At 49.2% G+C, this 18,612-nt stretch overlaps 1 protein-coding gene across 4 annotated transcripts in view; it reads right to left on the reverse strand.

Annotated features, from left to right (window-relative positions):
- The window catches only part of PTPRU (protein tyrosine phosphatase, receptor type U), an 87,582-nt gene that overhangs the window by 26,852 nt on the left and 42,118 nt on the right, over positions 1–18,612 (reverse strand). For 3 of the 4 annotated variants that reach the window (XM_003800762.3, XM_012812002.2, XM_003800763.3), the window contains exons 12-15: positions 16,602–16,875; positions 15,815–15,851; positions 14,861–14,999; positions 6,672–6,829 (exon numbers count right to left, since the gene is read on the reverse strand). In XM_003800762.3, coding sequence (XP_003800810.1) covers positions 6,672–6,829; positions 14,861–14,999; positions 15,815–15,851; positions 16,602–16,875 — 608 coding nt within the window. Of the gene's footprint in view, positions 1–6,671; positions 6,830–10,266; positions 10,297–14,860; positions 15,000–15,814; positions 15,852–16,601; positions 16,876–18,612 lie in introns of all 4 variants that reach the window. The other variant, XM_003800761.3, reaches the window with a different exon arrangement.

Here is an 18,612-nt window from a genome sequence, read left to right on the forward strand (position 1 = left end):
CCTTAGCCACTTGAGCCACAGGCGCCGAGCCTCCCCTTGATATTCTTTATGGAAATTGGAGCAACAGCTCCATAGAGAGCTGCCCAGGTGGGCAAAGGGGCAAATGAGGGTGGTGGGGAATCAAATGGTTCATCCCAGAGATCCTATGGAGCTGGCAGCCCTGACATTGCCCCATGAGTAGGTGTGAAATCAGCTCCCAGTGACTGAGGACAAGCAAAAATTCCCACCTGGTTGAGATCTTGGTGGCAAACCAGAGCCAAACCTGGGCGTCTTACAGCTGAGCCCAGAAACAACCCAGGACACTCTATGAATAAGACCCCTAGAAAAGGATAAGATGACATGTGATGACGCTCCCAAGAGGATCCTCCATTTCCTGGGCCCAGAGAAGACAGGGCCCTATTCTCCTTGCCCCTGTAGGGTTGAGACACGCTTGCTATCCCTCCCCCGTCCCCAAGGACAATCTTGCCCACAGCCAGCAGCTCCTGAGAGGGAGGGAGGAAGAAGGGTGAGAACCTCCACCCAGGGCTTCTCCCAGGCTCTTCTCAGCTCCATCATGGCTGTGGGACATCTTCCGCCAGCAACCACTGGCCAGCTGTTTTGGGGGGAGGGCCGAGGCCCAAAGAAAAGAACACTGACTGGGTTTGGAGTCAGAGAGACCTGAATTTGAATTCTGACTCAAGTTCCTTGACACTTCTAGGTCTTAGTTTCCTTATCTGGAAATAGGAAGTAAGAATCCTCCCCTCCTTCAGGGATGGGCACTTTCCCCAATTCCTACCACCCTTAGATGAAGACAGGCCCCCAGTTATCAAGCTGGTAGCACCCTGCACTTTTCCTTCACTGTTTGCAATTAGCAAATAACTTCACTAAAGAAATAGTGAAATATAGCCTGTAATAACAGTAACTACATCTAACATACTGAGTTCTCTCATATACCAGGTGTGATGACTGAATTCCTAGACTATCCCTAGGACACAGGCACAATTATCTCTATAGGACAAATGAGGAACCTGAGACCCAGAAGGGTTTAGTTACTTGCTCATGGCCACACGAGGGTTCAGACTTGGGCTCGAATCTACCTCACTCTGGGAACCTGCTATCCACCTGCTTTTCTCTGTTTCGTTGGCCCTGATAAAGGGGCATTTGTGGGGATAGAACAACCTGGCATTTATTTGACAAAACATTTGGCCAGAGCCCACTGGCACCCACAGGGGTCAACAGCTCCAGGTGGACAGGGCCCAGAAGGACTAACAGGCAGCAGCTCAAAGACAATGGGGACTCATGCCAACACCTTGGGAACATCCCAGCTGGCTTCTTCACACGGGCCTGCCACTATTTACCCAGCGAGATAAGTCCCTGATTTAAATTTGCATATGAAGGATGCATCCAAATCAACAAGGCTTTCCTTTTGTTTTTTTGGAGACAAGAGTCTCACTCTGTTGCCCCAGGCTAGAGTACAGTGATGTCATAGCTTACAATAATCTCAAACTCCTGAGCTCAAGTGATCCTCTTGCCTCAGCTGGGACTAAAGGCGTGTGCCACCATGCCCAGCTAGTTTTCTATTTTTAGTACAGGCTGGTTTCAAACTCCTCAGGTCAAGCAATCCACCTGCCCCAGCCTCCAAGAGTGCTAGGATTACAGGCATGAGCCATGGTGCTTGGCCTCAATACGGCTTTTAATTTTAAACCACAAGAATCTGGCCTTCACTCTTTGGAAAAGAAAAGGAGGAAATGAAAGCTTGATCAGAGAATGGAGGGTAGGGAAAGAGCAGGTGCTCAGACTCAGCCCAAGTCTCCTGGACACACCTTGGGCTTCTGGCGTCACACCACCTCCCATGCCCAGCACCCCTGCCTTCCCACCTCTCAAAGGCCTGCCAAGGGTGTGTCTCCCCAAAACTCTGACAGCTGTCTCCCCAAACTCAGACAACTCTGACTGTCCCTACCATCTACGTGGCAATGAGCCGGCTCCTGACCTTCGTGGGTCAGTCTCTCTAGTCAGTGAGTCCCTGGGAGCTCAGCCCATGTCTCTGCCTCTATCTCTCCGCAGGACTCAGCAAGAAAGGCAGGTGCCCACGCTCCCTCGCCCACCAGAGGACTCAGTCCCATGAGACCTCTCCCCATTTTCCTAACTTCCATGCATTGGCACACGCTGCTCCTCATCCATGCAGGTTCCTTCCTTTCTAGCTCTGCTAGCCAAACGCTATCCATTCCTCAAGGCCCAACATGATGGGGCAGAAACAGCAGTTTGCAAAGCAGAAAGACTTGTGGTTAAATCCTGGCTCTGCCACTTTCTGGCTACTTGACCTGGACAAGTAACTTCCTCCCTCTGAGCCTGTTTCCTCATTTGCAAGATGCCAGGTTGATAACAGCTAACAAATAGGGTAACAATGGTATAAAATGGTGACATTTTAATGAGGGAGATCACAAAGAGAACACACATCCTAAGTCTACATCAATGCATATGAAAACTAAAATGAAATGACCAAATTCCTAGATAGACATAATTTACCAAAAGTGACTTAAAAAAAAAAAAACAGAATACCTGAAGAGCCATTTACTCCATTAAATAAGTTGAATTAGAAGTTTAAAATCCTTCCATAAAGAAAATGACTGAAAAAAATTGTTTCACAGGTAAACTCTACCAACCTTTCAAAGAGTGATCTAATCTAATCTTCCCTGATAAGGGAAAAAGAGAGAAGAGGTCTCAATGATTCATTTTAGAAGATTCATAGAATCTTGAGGTCAAAACTTGAGGTAGTACAAAACAGAAAAAGTACAGGTCCATACCACTCAGGAAGACAGCTTTAAAATCTTGAACAATAAGTATACTAACTCCAGTAACACATAAAAAATAATAATACATCATGACCAAGTTGAATATATTCCAGAAATTTAAGGATAATTTTCATATGAAGAAAATCTAGGCCAGGTGGAATGGCTCACTCCTGTAATCACAGCACTCTGAGAGGCCCAGGTGGATGGATTGCCTGAGCTCAGTTCAAGACCAGCCTAAACAAGAGCGAGACCCCATCTCTACTAAAAATAGAAAAACAAGCCTGGCATTGTGGTAGGCACCTGTAGTCCCAGCTACTCAGAGGCTGAGGCAAGAGAATCACTTAAGCCTAAGAGTTTGAGGTTGCTATGAGCGAGGCTGATGCCCCAGCACTCTATCCAGAGTGACAGAGTGAGACTCCATCACTACAGAAAAAAAGAAAAGAAAATCTAGAAATGTCACTCATCTCATTAACAAAAGAAAAAAATATAATCATCACAACTGCAGAAAAAACATTTGGTAAGTTTTTTTGTTTGTTTGTTTGTTTTCTTGAGACAGAGTCTCACTTTGTCGCCCTCAGTGGAGTGCTGTGACATCACAGCTCACAGCAACCTCAAACTTTTGAGCTTAAGCGATTCCCTTGCCTAAGCCCCCCAAGTAGCTGGAACTACAGATGCCCACCACAACACCTGGCTATTTTTTGTTGTGGTTGTCATTGTTGTTTTGCTGGCCTGGACCAGGTTCGAACCCACCAGCCTCGGTATGTGTGGCTGGTGCCATAACCACTGTGCTACAAGCTCCAAGCCCATTTGCTAAGTTTAATGCCCATTTAAAACAAAACTTCTTAGCAATCTAAAACCTAAAGGGAACTGTGTTAACCTGATAAAAGATTTCTATCAAAAACCCACAGCAAACTTCCTTTTGTGTTTAAATGTTAGAAGCATTTCTTATGACGTCAGGAAACCAAGATAAGGATTCCTACTATAGTCATCTATTCACCAGTCCTGGACATCCCAACCAGTGCTATGCAGAAAAACACGGGGGAAAAGCCTAAGAAATGGAAAAGAAACAACTCTTGGTATTTGGAGATCCCCTGACTCTACTCAGAAAATCTGAAAGATTCTACACACAGATTAGAATTAATAAAGAAGTTTATCAAGAAGTATGACTATAAGATCAATATACACCAAAAATCAACTGCATTTCTCTCTACAAAAACCAGAAATGTAATATTTGACAAGTGTGCCATTTGCAACAGAAGTCAAAAATAATAAAGGACCTGAGGATACAACTAATAAAAGACATAGACGATTTTATGAAGGAAATTACCAAAAGACACTTAAGACCTAAATAAATGGGGTACCATGTATTATGTTCATGGATGGAGAGACAATTTTATAAGATGTCAGTTCTCCTTAAATTGATCTATAGACTTGATACAAATCTATCCAACAGAGTTATTTCAAGAAACTTGAGAAGATGATTCTAAAATCTATAAGAGGGCTGGGCACAGTGGCTCACACCTATAATCCTAACACTCAAGGAGGCCAAGGTAGGTAGATTGTTTGAGCTCAGGTGTTTTGAGACCAGCCTGAGCAAAAGCGAGATCCTGTCTCTAAAAATAGCTGAGCATTGTGGGGGGCACATGGAGACCCAGCTACTTGGGAGGCTGAGGCAAGAGGACCACTTTAGCCCAAGAGTTTGAGGTTACTGTGAGCTCTGATGCCATGGCACTCTACTCAGAGTGACAGATTGAGACTCTGTCTCACAAAAATAAACAAAGCAATAAATAAAATGGGTAAGAAAGATAATTTTTTTAAAATACGCAAGACCTCCACGATGAAGAACAAAGTTAGGAGCGTTTAACGCTTCAGACTTAGATAGCTATACTAGCTAGACAGGGTGGTACTAGAGATAGCACAGAAATCACCAAATTGAACGATGAAAAAGAACAAGGACCCATAAAAACAATCCACGTACATGTGGAAATGGGATATATGATGAGGGTGGCCCAGCAAATCAGTAGTGAAAGCATGAACTATAACAAACAATTCTGGGACAGTTGGTTAAGCCTGTGTAAAAATAAAACCCTTCATTCATACCCACACAAATTCATTCACACAAAAATTGGTTCCAGGCACATAAAGTTTTAAATAGGAAATATAAAGTATCAAAAGTTTTAGAATACAAGTAAAAACTACTTTATGACCTTGGAGAGGGAAGGAATTCTTCAAGAAAACACAAAAAGCAGAACTCACAAAGGAAAAGACGGGTGAATTTACGTCAAAATCAAACTCTGCTGTTCATCCAAAGATCCTAGAAATAAACCCGGGAAAATGAGCCACAAATGGGGAGAAGATATTTGCAATTCACAAGTGACAAATGATTATTATCCTAAATATATAAAGAACTCCTAAAAACCACTAAGAAAGGAACAGAAAACCCAACAGAAAATTAGGTGAAAGACATGAACAGGCATTTTGTGGGAAAAGAGACCTGAATGGCCAATAATGACTTGAAAATACGTTCCACCTCATTAGTAATCAGAGAAATGCAAATTAACACTATAGAGAATCACCATTTTATACAAACTAGTCTGGCAGCAGTGAACAAGGCTGGCAAATTTTGATCTCACTAGAATAGAGCAACAGAAAGTCTTACACACTGCTGCTACAAGAGAAAACAGGAAAGCCACTGTGGAAAGCAACGTGGCCCTGTCTTATTAAGTTGCATACACACATACTCCACAATCAAGCAAGTCTATTTCTAGAACCTCACATGCAGGTGCATCCAGAGATCCACGTACGAATATTCACGGCCAGCCTCATCTGCCATAACAAGAAAACTAGAAACCAGTTGAACGTCCATGGATGGCAGAATGGAGAAGTAAATTGGGACGCAGTTGTAGGATGAAAAACTACACATCAGAGAAAATGACCAACTATAGCAAAACATCCACATGGGTAAATATTAGAAACATGACGTTGTGTTGAACAGTAGAGTGTGGTTTCCTTTTTATACAGCTTGAAAATGACCAAAACTATGTGATGCATTATTTGGGGATATGTGCGCACGTAGTAAATCTCCCCCCAAAAGACACGAAAATTATAAACACAAATTTCAGAGGAATATTTACATCTCAGAGGAGGGCAAGGATTTAGATAGGGAGAAGGCCCGAGAGAATGATCTAATTTACCCGTTCAGTTCACCCATGCTTGTTATATTATTACGACTTCGTGACTTTTATAAATGTTACATATTTTCCTTTATGAAAATCAACAGTAAATAGACTGAAAAGATACGGGATGAATCAATTTATGGCACTATATTCTGTGAATCCAGGCACGGGGCTAAATGATTTGCACACAGTAGCTCATACAGACTTTCGCATCAGTCCTACCATAATGATTGGTGGGAATCTTTATTCCCATTCTGTATATGAGAAAATAGACATCCAGAGAAGTTAAATGACTTTCCCCAAGTCACATAACTAAGAAAGGGAACTGAGAGTCAAGCCTAGGTCTGCGGTGACTGTTTATTGGTCCCTCGGGGCCACTGTGCTCCTGCCTCTTATACAACAGGTGCCCAATTAATGGTGAGGCTGCTGTGATCCCTCTGTTCATGCAGCAGCACCTCCTGCACCTCCTCCTTGACAGCCGCCACATAGGATCTTGCATTCCTCTCTGCCAGCAGAATTCCTCCCAAGCTCCTCCAGTACACAAGACAAAAGACACCCCTGTGCCTTCTCTGCCTGTCCTGTGCTGGGGCTGCACACCATAGGAGCACAGATGCCCACTCATCAGGGGTGCTACAGAACTTATTTGTTTGAGGGCCCCAGAGAATCTTAATCCTGATGGCCCAGATAGAGCCATGAGAAAGGGGTAAAAATGTCAGGCACTCACCCCGGGAGCTGTAGCCGTGGGTGTCCATGAAGGACAGGCCCAGCCTCTCATCCTCCTGCAGGGTGCTCTGGTCTGTGAAGCTCCGGTCCACAGCGCTCATCATGTGGGTCTTCTCCTGGCGGTAATTGACGGTGGCCTTGGTCATGTTCACCGGCTTCCTGCAGAGGGGCATTGATGGGAGACAAGGGCACTGCACGGGGCTGGACAGCACCCAGAAGTGGGTGGGGAGGCCTGGCAGTCAGGGGCCTTGAGGCCAGAGACAAGCAGCTGATCTAGAAGCCTCTCTGGATCCTGAGGGGGCTCTGCCTCCATCTTTTACTCAGCAACTGAGAAAACTGCTGCTCCCCACCCCAAAGAGGGCCCTGCCCTGGGGGCCTTTGCTGAGCACAAAGGATAGAGCAACAGTGACCTCAGGCTGGGGTCCTACCCCAACTCTCACTGGCCTCCAGGGCTCAGGAAATGGGAAGGAAAGTCACTCTGGGCCTAATGTGGTGTCACAGAAGACAGTCACCACCACTGTACCCCAAACTAGGAAGGCGCTGGCCTAGCCCCAGCCCCAACCTATCCCCTCCTCCATCCTCCCCTCCCCCTCGCTCTCCTGAGACCTGCCCTCAGGACTCCTTTTTCTCCTGTAGTAGGGAGGGACTATAGTCCTCTTCTGTGGCTGAGAGTCAGGCTGGTGCTCAGCTAGTACTCAGGACTTTACCCCAGCCACAGAATCAACACCAACCTCGGCTTCTTCTTACTCCAGAGACCCCTGGGATGGTCCCACCATGGACCACCACACACCTATAGAGAGATTCCCCTGGGGGTCCAATGCCTGCCACTGCCCACCAGTTCATCCTGCTGCTGAAAGCTGCAGGGGAGAAAGTGAGAAGCCCCCCTCCCTCCAGGCCCAGCTTCACAGATGAAGGCAGTTTGTGGTTCCAGAGATCTCTGAGGAAAGTGGGAGGGAGAAAAGGAAGGGGGAAAGCAGGGCACAGCTCCATGATTAAGGCCAGAAACAGCCAAAGGGGAAACGACTCGGGACCCCTGTTAAGGCTGGAGAACAGCCCGAGTGGCCCAATCACAGGGAAGGCTCCTGAGGAGAGAGCTATTCACCTGCCTGGCCCTATAGCCTGCAGGATGTGGGGCAGACCTGAGAAAGGACTTCCAGGCTATGAGGGCTCAGGGACGGTAACCATCATGGGGATGAGGAAGCCAATAAAAAGGTCTTCCCAGACAAAGAAACTCCAGTCAGAATATCCCAGAATCAAGAGCTGCCTGGGGCAGGGGAAGGACAGGGTGACCTCTGGTTGCCCCTCATGTCAGGACAGCTGTGTGTGTACACAGTGGCCACTGCTGCTGTGCATGGAGGTGGCACAGCCTGCCCATCCTCCCACTCCCAGCCCTGCCAGACTCCAGGCTTTGCCCTCACTACGGCCCAGGGAAAAGCCAAAGACCCTTTGGGGACAGGTGCAGAGAAACCTCAGTGGCTGTGATCATGACCACCTTGAGATGGAAAAGACTTAAGAGGACACAGGGAGAAGGGAGCAGAGAGAGAGTAAAGGAATAGTAACAAGGAGAGAGAGAAAAAAGGAACAGAAGGGGAGAGAGGGATAGGCCAGACACAGCAGACCACAGGGAAGAGTCAGGGCCAGGACAGATGGCAGCTGGCCAGGCTGGCTGAACATAGAGCCCAAAGATGACCCCCCCAGTGAGTGGATACTGGCCAGAGGGCAGTCCCTAGTGGAGTGCCACAAGGCTCTATTCCAACCCAGGACTCCGGGCCTACTTGGAAGAAGAACCACAGAAATGAAACAACCAGATCCACAGAGGACAGGCCCAGGAGGGACACCTAACACTCTGCTGGTATCCAGCTGATCTCAGTGCAAGATAAAGCAGACAGAATTTAACACAGACACTTTGGAAAGTTCCCCATATAGTTTCAAAAATTAACCACAGGCTGAGTACAGTATCTGATGCCTGTAATCATAACATTTTGGGAGGCTGAGGCAGGAGGATCCTTGAGGCCAGGAATTTAAAACCAGCCTGGGCAACATAGCAACACTCCATGTCTACAAAAAATGTTAAAAAGTAAAAAATTAGCTGGGCATGGTGACACATGCCTGTAGTCCCAGTTACTTGGGAGACAGAGGCAGAAGGATCACTTGAACCCAGGAGTTCAAGATCACAGTGAGCTGTGATAATGCCACTGCACTCTAGCCTGGGTGACAGAGTGAAATCCTGTCTCAAGAAAGAAAGAAAAAAAAAGGAAAAACTGGGCGGGGCTGAAGGAAGGGGAAAGAAGGGAAGGGAAGAGAGAAAAGAAGAAAAGGAAGAAAACAAAGAAATAAAACACACAAAAATTAACAGCACAAGCAGCCAGGAGGGAGAAAGAAGCACCTTGTCAGCAATTCCTAAACACAGCAAGTTGATGGGTATTTACTTGCATGAAAAGCTCGTGTTGAGAAACAAAAGTGTGAGTGGCAGGTCTAGGGTGAGAGGTGGCGGGGTGAGAGACCCACTGTCCTCCTGGCTGCCCAGGTGCCATCTGGGCCCACTCTGCAAAGGAGGGGAAACAAGCACAAGTGTAGGAGGAATGTTCTAGAAAGCCTATAGAGCAGAAGACAGAGAAGCAGTGGCAGGCCATGGAGTCAGCCACAGCCTGGGTTACAAACCCACCTCTGACACATTTTGTAACCTCTGGCAAGCCCCTCAATCTCCCTTAGCCTCAGTTTCCCCATAACAAAAGTGGGAGCGATGATACCCTGCTCCTCAGGGCTATTATGAGGATTCTATGCCAAGAACTGAGCACGGGGCTTGGCCCAAGAAAGAGCCCAGAAGAGCTGGGGCTGTCCAGCTAGAGAAGAGGCTCATGGGGACCTGAGCTGTGGGCCTGCCTGTATGAGAGCCTGGCTCCGTGCATTCATACACACATGTGCAAGCAGGCATGGACTCCACGGGGGAGCCGTGTGAGCATAATCCTGGATGCAGATTTGGTCTGAAATCAGGCCATCCTTCTGACCACCAGGAACAGTACAAGGATGTAAGGGGCTGCCCCCAGTGGTGGAAAGGACACTGAGGCTCAGGGAGGTGACATGGCCTGCCCAGAGAGGCTGTTAGCTAAAAACTTTTCCCATGACCTGACATCTGTAACTGTAACCAAGATAAAATAGTGTAAAAGAGTTTTGAAAGAACGACTGGGGGGGTGGGGGGGGCGTTAGTGCTTTTACAGCTTGAGGCTGCTTAGTTCCCTGCCTACAATTAAATATTCCTTCCTCTGTAGTCTTGGTGCAAGAGTCTATTGGTTTCAATTCACCATTTCCTGCAACAGAGGAGAAGACATGGACACTCAGGGAGGTGACATGGCCTGCCCAGGGAGGCTCAGCAGAGCCAGATCTACCTGTGACTCTGACTATAGAACCAGCACTTGTGATCACGACTTGGGGAGGCAGATGCACAGTGGAGAGACAGAGCAGAGGAGGGAAAATCGGAGGCCACGGTGCCCATGGAGAACGTGGGTGACACTAGGCCAGCCAGGGTGCAGGAGCCCAAGCCTAGCCAGAGGGGGCAGGTGGAGGTTCCACCTGGGAGGGGCCAGGGAGCTACTTACGGGTAGTAGGAGTAGGCATAGTGGTCTCTCCTGGCAGCGTGCAAAGAGAACAGCACAGTGTGTCTGTGGTCCTTCCAGGGCTGGGCTGAGGGCAGTGCCCAGCCTGCAGGGTGGGGCCGGAGAGCCCCCAAGTGTGGGGAGGGGGCTAGCCAGGGACTAGATGGGTCAGAAGGGCCTTCCTGGTCCCACGAACTGGCCAAGCTCAGATGTTGAAGACCAGCACCAAAAGCCCTCCAGAATCTTCCCTGAGCCTGCTGCTGGAGTGAGGAGGAGGTGGGGAAAGGGTCTGGGGGTACACAGAGCTTTCACACAGTCCAACTCATAGGCATATACAGAAAGAAGCACACACATGCACACTCACACATAAACAGATGCACATATAGATACAAACATATACCTATACACGGAGAAATATGCACTGATACACACTCACAAATGCACACATACACAGGTGCAGACACACTCATCCACACATTCACACTGACATGCACTCACACAGACATATATTCACACACACATACATACATACACACAGACATCCCCCCACACACTCATACACTCAAAGGTAACTGCTCTCATTCCCGTAGACAACCCCCACCCCCAGTCCCTGCAGGCCTCTCTGCCTGGAGATAACCCGTTGCATACACCTCCACCCAGGAGAGAGTGCATGGCTGGGGACAGGGAGCGGGCACAGTGGAAAAGACCCCAGCTGAATGCCTGGACAAACCAGGTCATTCCCCTCACAGGGCACTTGAAGCATAAGCTTAGGTCAAGAGCTCTATGTTACCACAAAGCCCACAGTACACAGCACATCTGATTCCCATTTCACAGATGGGAAAGATGAGTCACAGGGAGTCATGTACTACCCTGAGGCCCCATCCTGGCAAATTCCAAGGTCCTCCATGTCACTACCCCCACACCACTCCCTCGACCAGGATTCCAGCAAATGGCCTTCCACAAGAAATCCTGTGGATCAAGGGGAGGAGAGAGGACTGAGGCCCGGCAAGGGCAGGGGATTGACTCAAGGTCACGCAGCACATCTCCATGCAAGGGAAAAAGGGGAGGGTCGGGGCCCTGAGGCTGGTCACAAAGTCCTCAAAGGGGAGTAGAGATGGGGTGTAGAGATGGCTGAAGGGATGACATTCTTCATTCATCTGGTCTCAGCTAAAATGTTAGGACCCTTCAGAAGGGCCTTTGCTGACCTTTCTCCCATAACTACCAGCTACATTAAATACCCTGGGTTCTCTCCGCCTCTGCCCCAACCTTGTTCTTTTTCAAAATTTGTATTTATCCCATCTGTGCTTTTTCTAATTTAATGTCAGGCTGCCCACTAGATAAAAAGTACAAGAGGAAAGGGTCTCTTTTTTGCCCACCATTAGACCCACAAGGCTCAGCACATTATAATCTCTCAATAAATACTTCACTGAATTGAGTAATCAATTCAATGAGTGAAAAAAAAAAAAAATGAAAGAACTTCACCTCCATGAGCTTCTGTTTCCTTCTCTAAAACAATGAGGTTAATAATAATCCCCCCACAGGGACTGCCGTGAGTTTCCAGCAACAGGAAGCCACATGCTTGGCAGGTGCCAACAAGCAGCTCCTTCCTGCCTCCCTGTGCCTGCGGAGCAGCTCCACTGGACTAGACCATGGGGACACACAGCCAACAAGACAGAACTTCATGGAGGTCTTAATCCAGCAGCAAAGACAAACACTGAACAGTGTGAATGTGTGGACGACTAAGTAAACGGAAAAGTGCTGGGGGAATAAAATACTGCAAAGGAGAAAGGTCGGGAGTGGGGTCCTCTGGAAGCAGAACCAGGGGATCTGGCCTGGCCTGGGGAGACCATCCTCCATCTGGGCCCTGGAACTCCCCTACAGCAGGGGCATCCAGTGTGACTGTCTACATGGGCAGGGCAGGATGGAGAATGTGAAACCTCCTCCTAGCTGGCCCCTGTTTCCCATAACCTCCCCCCAACCTCCTCCTGCCTTCAACAAGGCTCCATGAAGGGTGGTAACTATCCTCCTCAGCAACCTCCTCTGCTAGTTACAATCATACCCCAAGTTGATCTGAGCACCCCCATCCCTGCCAGAGCTTCCATCCTCCCCACCATGCAGACTGTGAGAGCCCTGGGGCACAGGGGCCCTAAAGGCCAAGGTAGGATCCAGATGGATCAGTGAGGTGCTACAGAGTGGTACTGAGCCGCTTTTGGAGAAAGGAGGTGCAGGGGGACACAGTGGGAGGGGCCTAGAGGCATCTGGGATAGCCTGGGTTTATGGAGTGGCAACTGCATAATGCATGGTTTCCTAGGGAGGCCCTGACAGCGTTTCTGATCCACCCTCCCCTGGGCCCAACACTCTCCCTACAAGGGTGGGTGACACCCCTAACTCTGCCAATCTCCTTGAGGGTTGATTTCTAGAACTTCAAATGCAACCTGAAACCACCTAAAATCTGACACTTCTCCTTTACAGCTCCCTCCAGCTCCTGCTCTACCCCCAGTGAGAACCACTTCTTAGGCTCCCTGCAGGGACTTGCTACTTTGGGAGCATCTGCTGTGGACCTGAATCAGTGAGGCCTTTACATGTGTAGTGAGGTCTGAGTTCAAATCAGACCCTGCCACTGATCAACACGAGACATGGGCAGGGTGTTTTCATTACCATTTCTGCATCCATAAAAAGGGAGTCAGTCCTGTTTTATGGGTCAGGATCTGAGAAGAAAATGCTTTCTGACATACCCCAAGTTGCAGAATAGTGCTTAGCATGCTGTAGGCACTCAGTAACTAATGCAATAATGGATAATATGTGTAAAGCTCCTGACAGAGAGTAATTACTTATGAAATGATGGTTTAAAATACTCTCTCTCAAAAAAAAAAAAGGAAGAAAATAAATAAAATAAAATACTCGCTCAGCCAACAGTGGTGGCGTACATCCCTAATTCCAACACTTTGGGAGGGCAAGGCAGAAGGATCACTTGAGGCCAGGAATTTAAGACCAGCCTGGGCAACATAGAGAGATTCCAAACTCTAAAAAAAAAAAAAGGGGGGAGTGGCGCGTGTGGCTCAGTGAGTAGGGCACCGACCCCATATACTAAGGGTGGCTGGTTCGAACCCGGCCCCACCCAAACTGCAACAACAACAACAAAAAAAAATAGCCAGGTGTTGTGATGGGCACCTGTAGTCCCAGCTACTCATGAGGCTGAGGCAAGAGAATCGCCTAAGCCCAAGAGCTGGAGGTTGCTATGAGCTGTGACACCATAGCACTCTACCGAGGGTGATAAAGTGAGACTTTGTCTCTAAATAAATAAATAAATAAATAAAATAAGAAAAACTAGTCAGGTCTGGTGGTGCACACCTGTAGTCCCAGCTACTCGGGAGGCCACAGCAGGAGAATTGCTTGAGGATAGGAGTTTGAGGCTATAGTAAATCATAATTGCCCCACTAAACTCCAGCCTGATCAACTGAATAAGACTTATCTCTAAAAAATAAGACAAAATAAAATAAAACATTCTCTCATAAAGCTGTGCAGGGACTAGGGAAGGGAAAAATCAGAGCCTAATGCCCTAGATAAGCCATCTCACCATAGCTCCCCACTCTGGGCACACCAGACCCCTAATCTCTCTTTCCTGGTGATGCCTGGCCTCAAGCAAGGGGGCCTTAGCCAGCTCACTCTCATCTTCCTGGGTCCTACTTATCTGCTCCCAGCAGCCTCGAAATCCAGTGCCAACTTACCCATGTGTGCCCAGCTTGGCAGCCACAGGGGCTCCAGAAGCCAGAGACCAGGTGGGGAGGGGCAGAGGTGGCTCTGCCCCTGGCTTCCTGGGTGACCTTGGGCAGGTCCCTCTAGGCCTCAGCATCTTTTGTTTAGTTAAGGTGCTTGGACCACAGGGTCCTGGGCTGTCTGGTGGGAATAAGGTGAGGGTAGGCTGGCAGGCAGAGGGGTCTCAGAAGCCCCCATCTTGCCTCCAACCAGAGCTGCTGCTCAACTGTCATCTGTTCCGGGTACTGGGATCCCAGGGGAAGAATTTTTAGCATTTTGAAGACAAGTTCTTTTCCTTTAAAAAGATTTGAAAAATCACTAGACTAGATGGCCTTGAACTACCTAGCAGCTCTCATGTTCTGTAGTTCTAAGCCTCTACAATTCTAAAGTCTGAGATTCTTAGGATCCCAAATCCTAGATTTCTGAAACTGCAAGATTCTAAGTTATGAATTCTAAGCTGTATTAGGATTCATCCAACACTCCACAAAATACACTAGGAAACACATCCTGTGCAAACATAAAGCTGGACCTTTGAGATATGAGGGATAATAGGAACAGGAAAGGGGTTTTCTCTCAGTCACAGGAGTAGGAGGGCTCCTCAGGGATCTACAGTAACAGGGCCCACAGCATGCTGAGCCCAAGAGAGTGAGGCCCAGAAAGAGCCATGATCAGGGCCCTGGTTTGAAGAAGAGTGAGCACCACTCTCTGCTCAAGATCAGATGCAGACCCGATGCCCAGGCCAGGTAGCTGCCCCACCAACCCCCAGCCAACACTTCCTGGTGCCCACCAGGCTTCTAAGGGGCAGGAGCCACTGGTGGGCCAGGGCACCAGCCTCACTCACCCTTTGCGGATGATGACAATGATGGCCCCCAGGAGGAGGATGAGGACAGCAAGGCCCCCTGCACAGATGCCCAGAATAAGCCCCATCTCCTCTGATCTCTGGGACACCTCCAGGGGCCGCTTGCTTTCCTTGCAGGCAGCTGGGAGAACAAAGCAGGGCAAAGGATTACAGGGGAGACAGGGACCACCAAGCCCCTCCCAAAGGGGTCTGTGCCCCAAGGGACAAACTGGGCTGCACAAACACATGTCCACAAAGATAACTACCCCTTATCCACATGTCTGCTGCCTCTCCATCAGATCTCCCTGCTCACCATGCCCCATACCTCCCACACTTCCATGTCAAAGTCATCGCTTATACTGCTCCCCTGTCAGAAATAGGTTTCCTCTACTCTCCACTTTCCCAAATCCTCCCCAGCCCTCAGTGGAAAGGGAGGAAGACACCTGAGGCCTTCAGACCCACCCTCTTGCCTTCCTGGGATGTGACAGAGAGAAAGAATTATGAGCCTCAGTATAGCTAGGCCATTTCAGCACAGGAAACCAACTCCAGCTGCTGTCTGCAACAGGGATACTCCCTGCTCCACAGGGTCCATGCTGACCTCACCTCTCTCCCCACCACAGGAAAGGGGAGCAGATACAGAACCCCAGAACCAGCACCCCAAGGCCCAACTGTGATGGGTCCCTCCACAGGCCTGTCCCAGGTCCCTGTAGGCCTCTTCTGTGATGGCGGGGAGAGCTGGGGATGGTGGACCCTGCTGCTAGCCTGAGAGAAGGAGCCCTTGAGGTGGGGCACATAGGGGTAGAGAAGAGAAGCCCTCCCAGACGCCAGGCCTGCCCAACTGCCTTTCTCTGCCCCAGGTCCTCATGATCGCCTCACCAGCCTCACCAGCCTCACCAGACAGAGCTGGACAGGTGAGAAATCTGCCGCTGAAGCATGAAAAAACCCAGTGGGACTTACCTTTCCTGGCGATGCGGATGCAATTCAGCCGAGTCTCCTGGAGGCACAGATGGGGGTCTCAGGGCAGCTGAAGCCTGACCTCACCCTCCCCAGGGCAGGAACTTCAGGCAGTGTTTCTTTGACCTGATCAGGGCTTTATCTGGTACGGTGCATAGCTAAGAAGGCCCCACCCAGCAGGAGGACCCGGACACAACCCAGGGGAAAGAGGTGGGGTGTCAGAAATGAGGGCGTGGCCTCGGTCTGGAGATGGGTTAGGAAGGAGCCAGGGAAGGAGAGGCGCAGGAGGGAGGAGCGTGGAGGACAGGGCGGGACTTCAGAGAGGCCCTCTGGGAAAAGGTGCCAGAGATAGAAGGCAGCCTCAGGAACGAGTAGGAACTAGACTGGACTCTCGGTAGAGAAGAGCCTAGGAAAGAGGTCTCAGGAAGTGGACAGTGTCCTATGGGCCGTGGCCTGAGGTCAGGCGGGCGCGGCTATGGGAGGGCAAGGTTGTGGGAGGGGCTTAGCAGTGGGGGTGGGTTATGTTAAGACGGGGCTATAGGATGGTGAGGTAACGGGATGGCAAGGCATTGGAGAGGTCAGGTTATGGGAAGGCGTGGCCTGGGAGAAGCTGGTTTATAGGAGGGAGTCTAACAGTGGGAGGGTGGGGTTGTGGGAGGGGCAGGGATATGGGAGGAGTGAGGCATAGGGGTCCCCTCCCCAATCCCTTGGGTCACCCCACCCAAGGTATCCCCAGCCTGCCATCCCCCACCCTCAGCCACTCCCTCCACAACCGTAGCCAGACCCTCACCCCCTTCAGGTGGCTTGTCGCCTGGAAGTAAATGAGGTAGGCTTTCCTGGGCTCAAGTGGTGGGTTCCAGAAGCCTCGATATGTCTGATTGTCACCCACAGTGAAGGGCATGGCCTCAGGCAGACTGCTGGCCGCCAGTTCAGCCCCAAAGTAATGCACCAAGCCTCGGGCCAGCGCCGCCTCAAAGGTCAGTGGCACTGGGAAGCAGTCCTGGCCACCTGGCTCCCGACGCAGCCGCCTCGGCCGCTCCTCCTCCACAATCACCTGGTACACACTAGGAAGGAGGGAAGAGTGCAGGTGAGCACAGGCGATCAGAGGATGGGAGGGCTTTGGGCTCAAGCCCACCTGAGGACTAATGTCCACTCTGCCCCTTACCAACTTAGCAAGTCACTTAACCTCTCTGGGCCTCAGTTTCCTTCTCTATAAAATGGGAGTGATCACAGGATTATTCCATGAGGTAGATGTGAAGAACAAGCAAGTTTAGCAAGCAGCCAGCCCGTTGTCAGCTGCTATTCCTGTTACTAAGCAAGGCTGAGAGAATTGTGGGCCTGTTCAGTGGAATCAAGCCAGGAGGCCCCACTCTGCCTCTTCGATGAGTCCTGTGTGCAACACAAGACCTTGGAAACCAAAGCCACTCCACAGCTCCCTTTAGCCTCAACAAATTACAACGTTACCAAATTCATTCGTTCATTCATTCACTCAAAAAGAGTCTACTCAGCTCAGATGATGAACCTTGGACTCCTGGAACTGACTTCTAGTGGGAGAAACAGTCACTTAGCAAATAAGGACACACATCATGGCTCAGCGCCTGTAGCACAGTTGTTACGGTGCCATCCACATACACCAAGGGTGGGAGTTCAAATCCAGCATAGGCCAGCTAATTAACTGCAACAAAAAAATAGCCGGGCGTTGTGGCGAAGTCCCAGCTACTTGGGAGGCTAAGGTAAGAGAATCACTTAAGCCCAAGAGTTAGAGGTTGCTGTGAGCTGTGACACCACAGCACTCTACCAAGGGCGACATTGTGAGACTGTCTAAAAAAAAAAAAAAAAAAAGGACACACCTCACACCACATCTCTAACATCCTATCAACCCCGAGACAGCCTCTGGTCTTGAAATTGGAACCCTGTTTTCTCTGGGGTTCTCTGACTGTCCCTCTGATTTGTGTTCCAAATACTGATTTGTCTGTATTTCTGTTTATTTTGTCACTTTACTGAACAAGCTTTTGCTGTGAGTTCCTCCAAATCCTCTATGGAACAAAGCCAAGAATAAACACATGAAGGCTGAAAAATTTAAATATTTCCAGTCACAGCCCCAGTCACATCTCAGTGTGTGACATCCTATACTGACAGCCTTTGCTCTGGGAAGCCAAAATGCCTGTTCCTGGCTCTCCAGATGTTTCTTTTGAGGTTCCAAGTTGCGGGGAATCATTTTAGAGTATTGGTCACCAGCCCATTCCTTGTCACTAGCTCATTATAAACACAGTCCAATCTCCTCTCAGCCTCCATTTCTCCAGGCTGAGGTCAGGCCTCTCCCTACCCTAAATCCCAAGAGATAACAATTATAACATTAGACATTAACAAAGTATATCTTAATCTACAACAAGCCTCATTATGTGAGTAAGGAAATGAGGGTCAGAAAGGGGGGGACATGACCAGGGTCACATAGCCATCCTGTTCTCCTACCATGTCCCTACCCTATCCCCATTCAGCTTTGTCATCATCATCCCTGAGGGACCCTGATTAGTCCTTCTCACAAGACCCCTCAAGAGGACAAAGAAGGGTCTCCCAAATCTTCCCAGATCCAGCCACACTAGGGCCCTGTGACTGCAGCAAAAGGCAAGATGTCCCGTGGATGTCCTAACTTTTTCCTGAGTCTCCCCTGAAGATCAGGGAACCCGCCCAGGACAGAATTTGCAGTGGTAAACAGTGGGGAGACAAAGCAGAAGAGAAAAAGGGGCAATGAAATGGGGGCAGGGAGGTGAGGGACTGCCAAGGGCACCAGGGCCACCCAC

Source organism: Otolemur garnettii, unplaced genomic scaffold (genome assembly GCF_000181295.1).
Source record: "Otolemur garnettii isolate 467f Iridium unplaced genomic scaffold, OtoGar3 scaffold00184, whole genome shotgun sequence".
NCBI classification, from domain to species: Eukaryota; Metazoa; Chordata; class Mammalia; order Primates; family Galagidae; genus Otolemur; species Otolemur garnettii.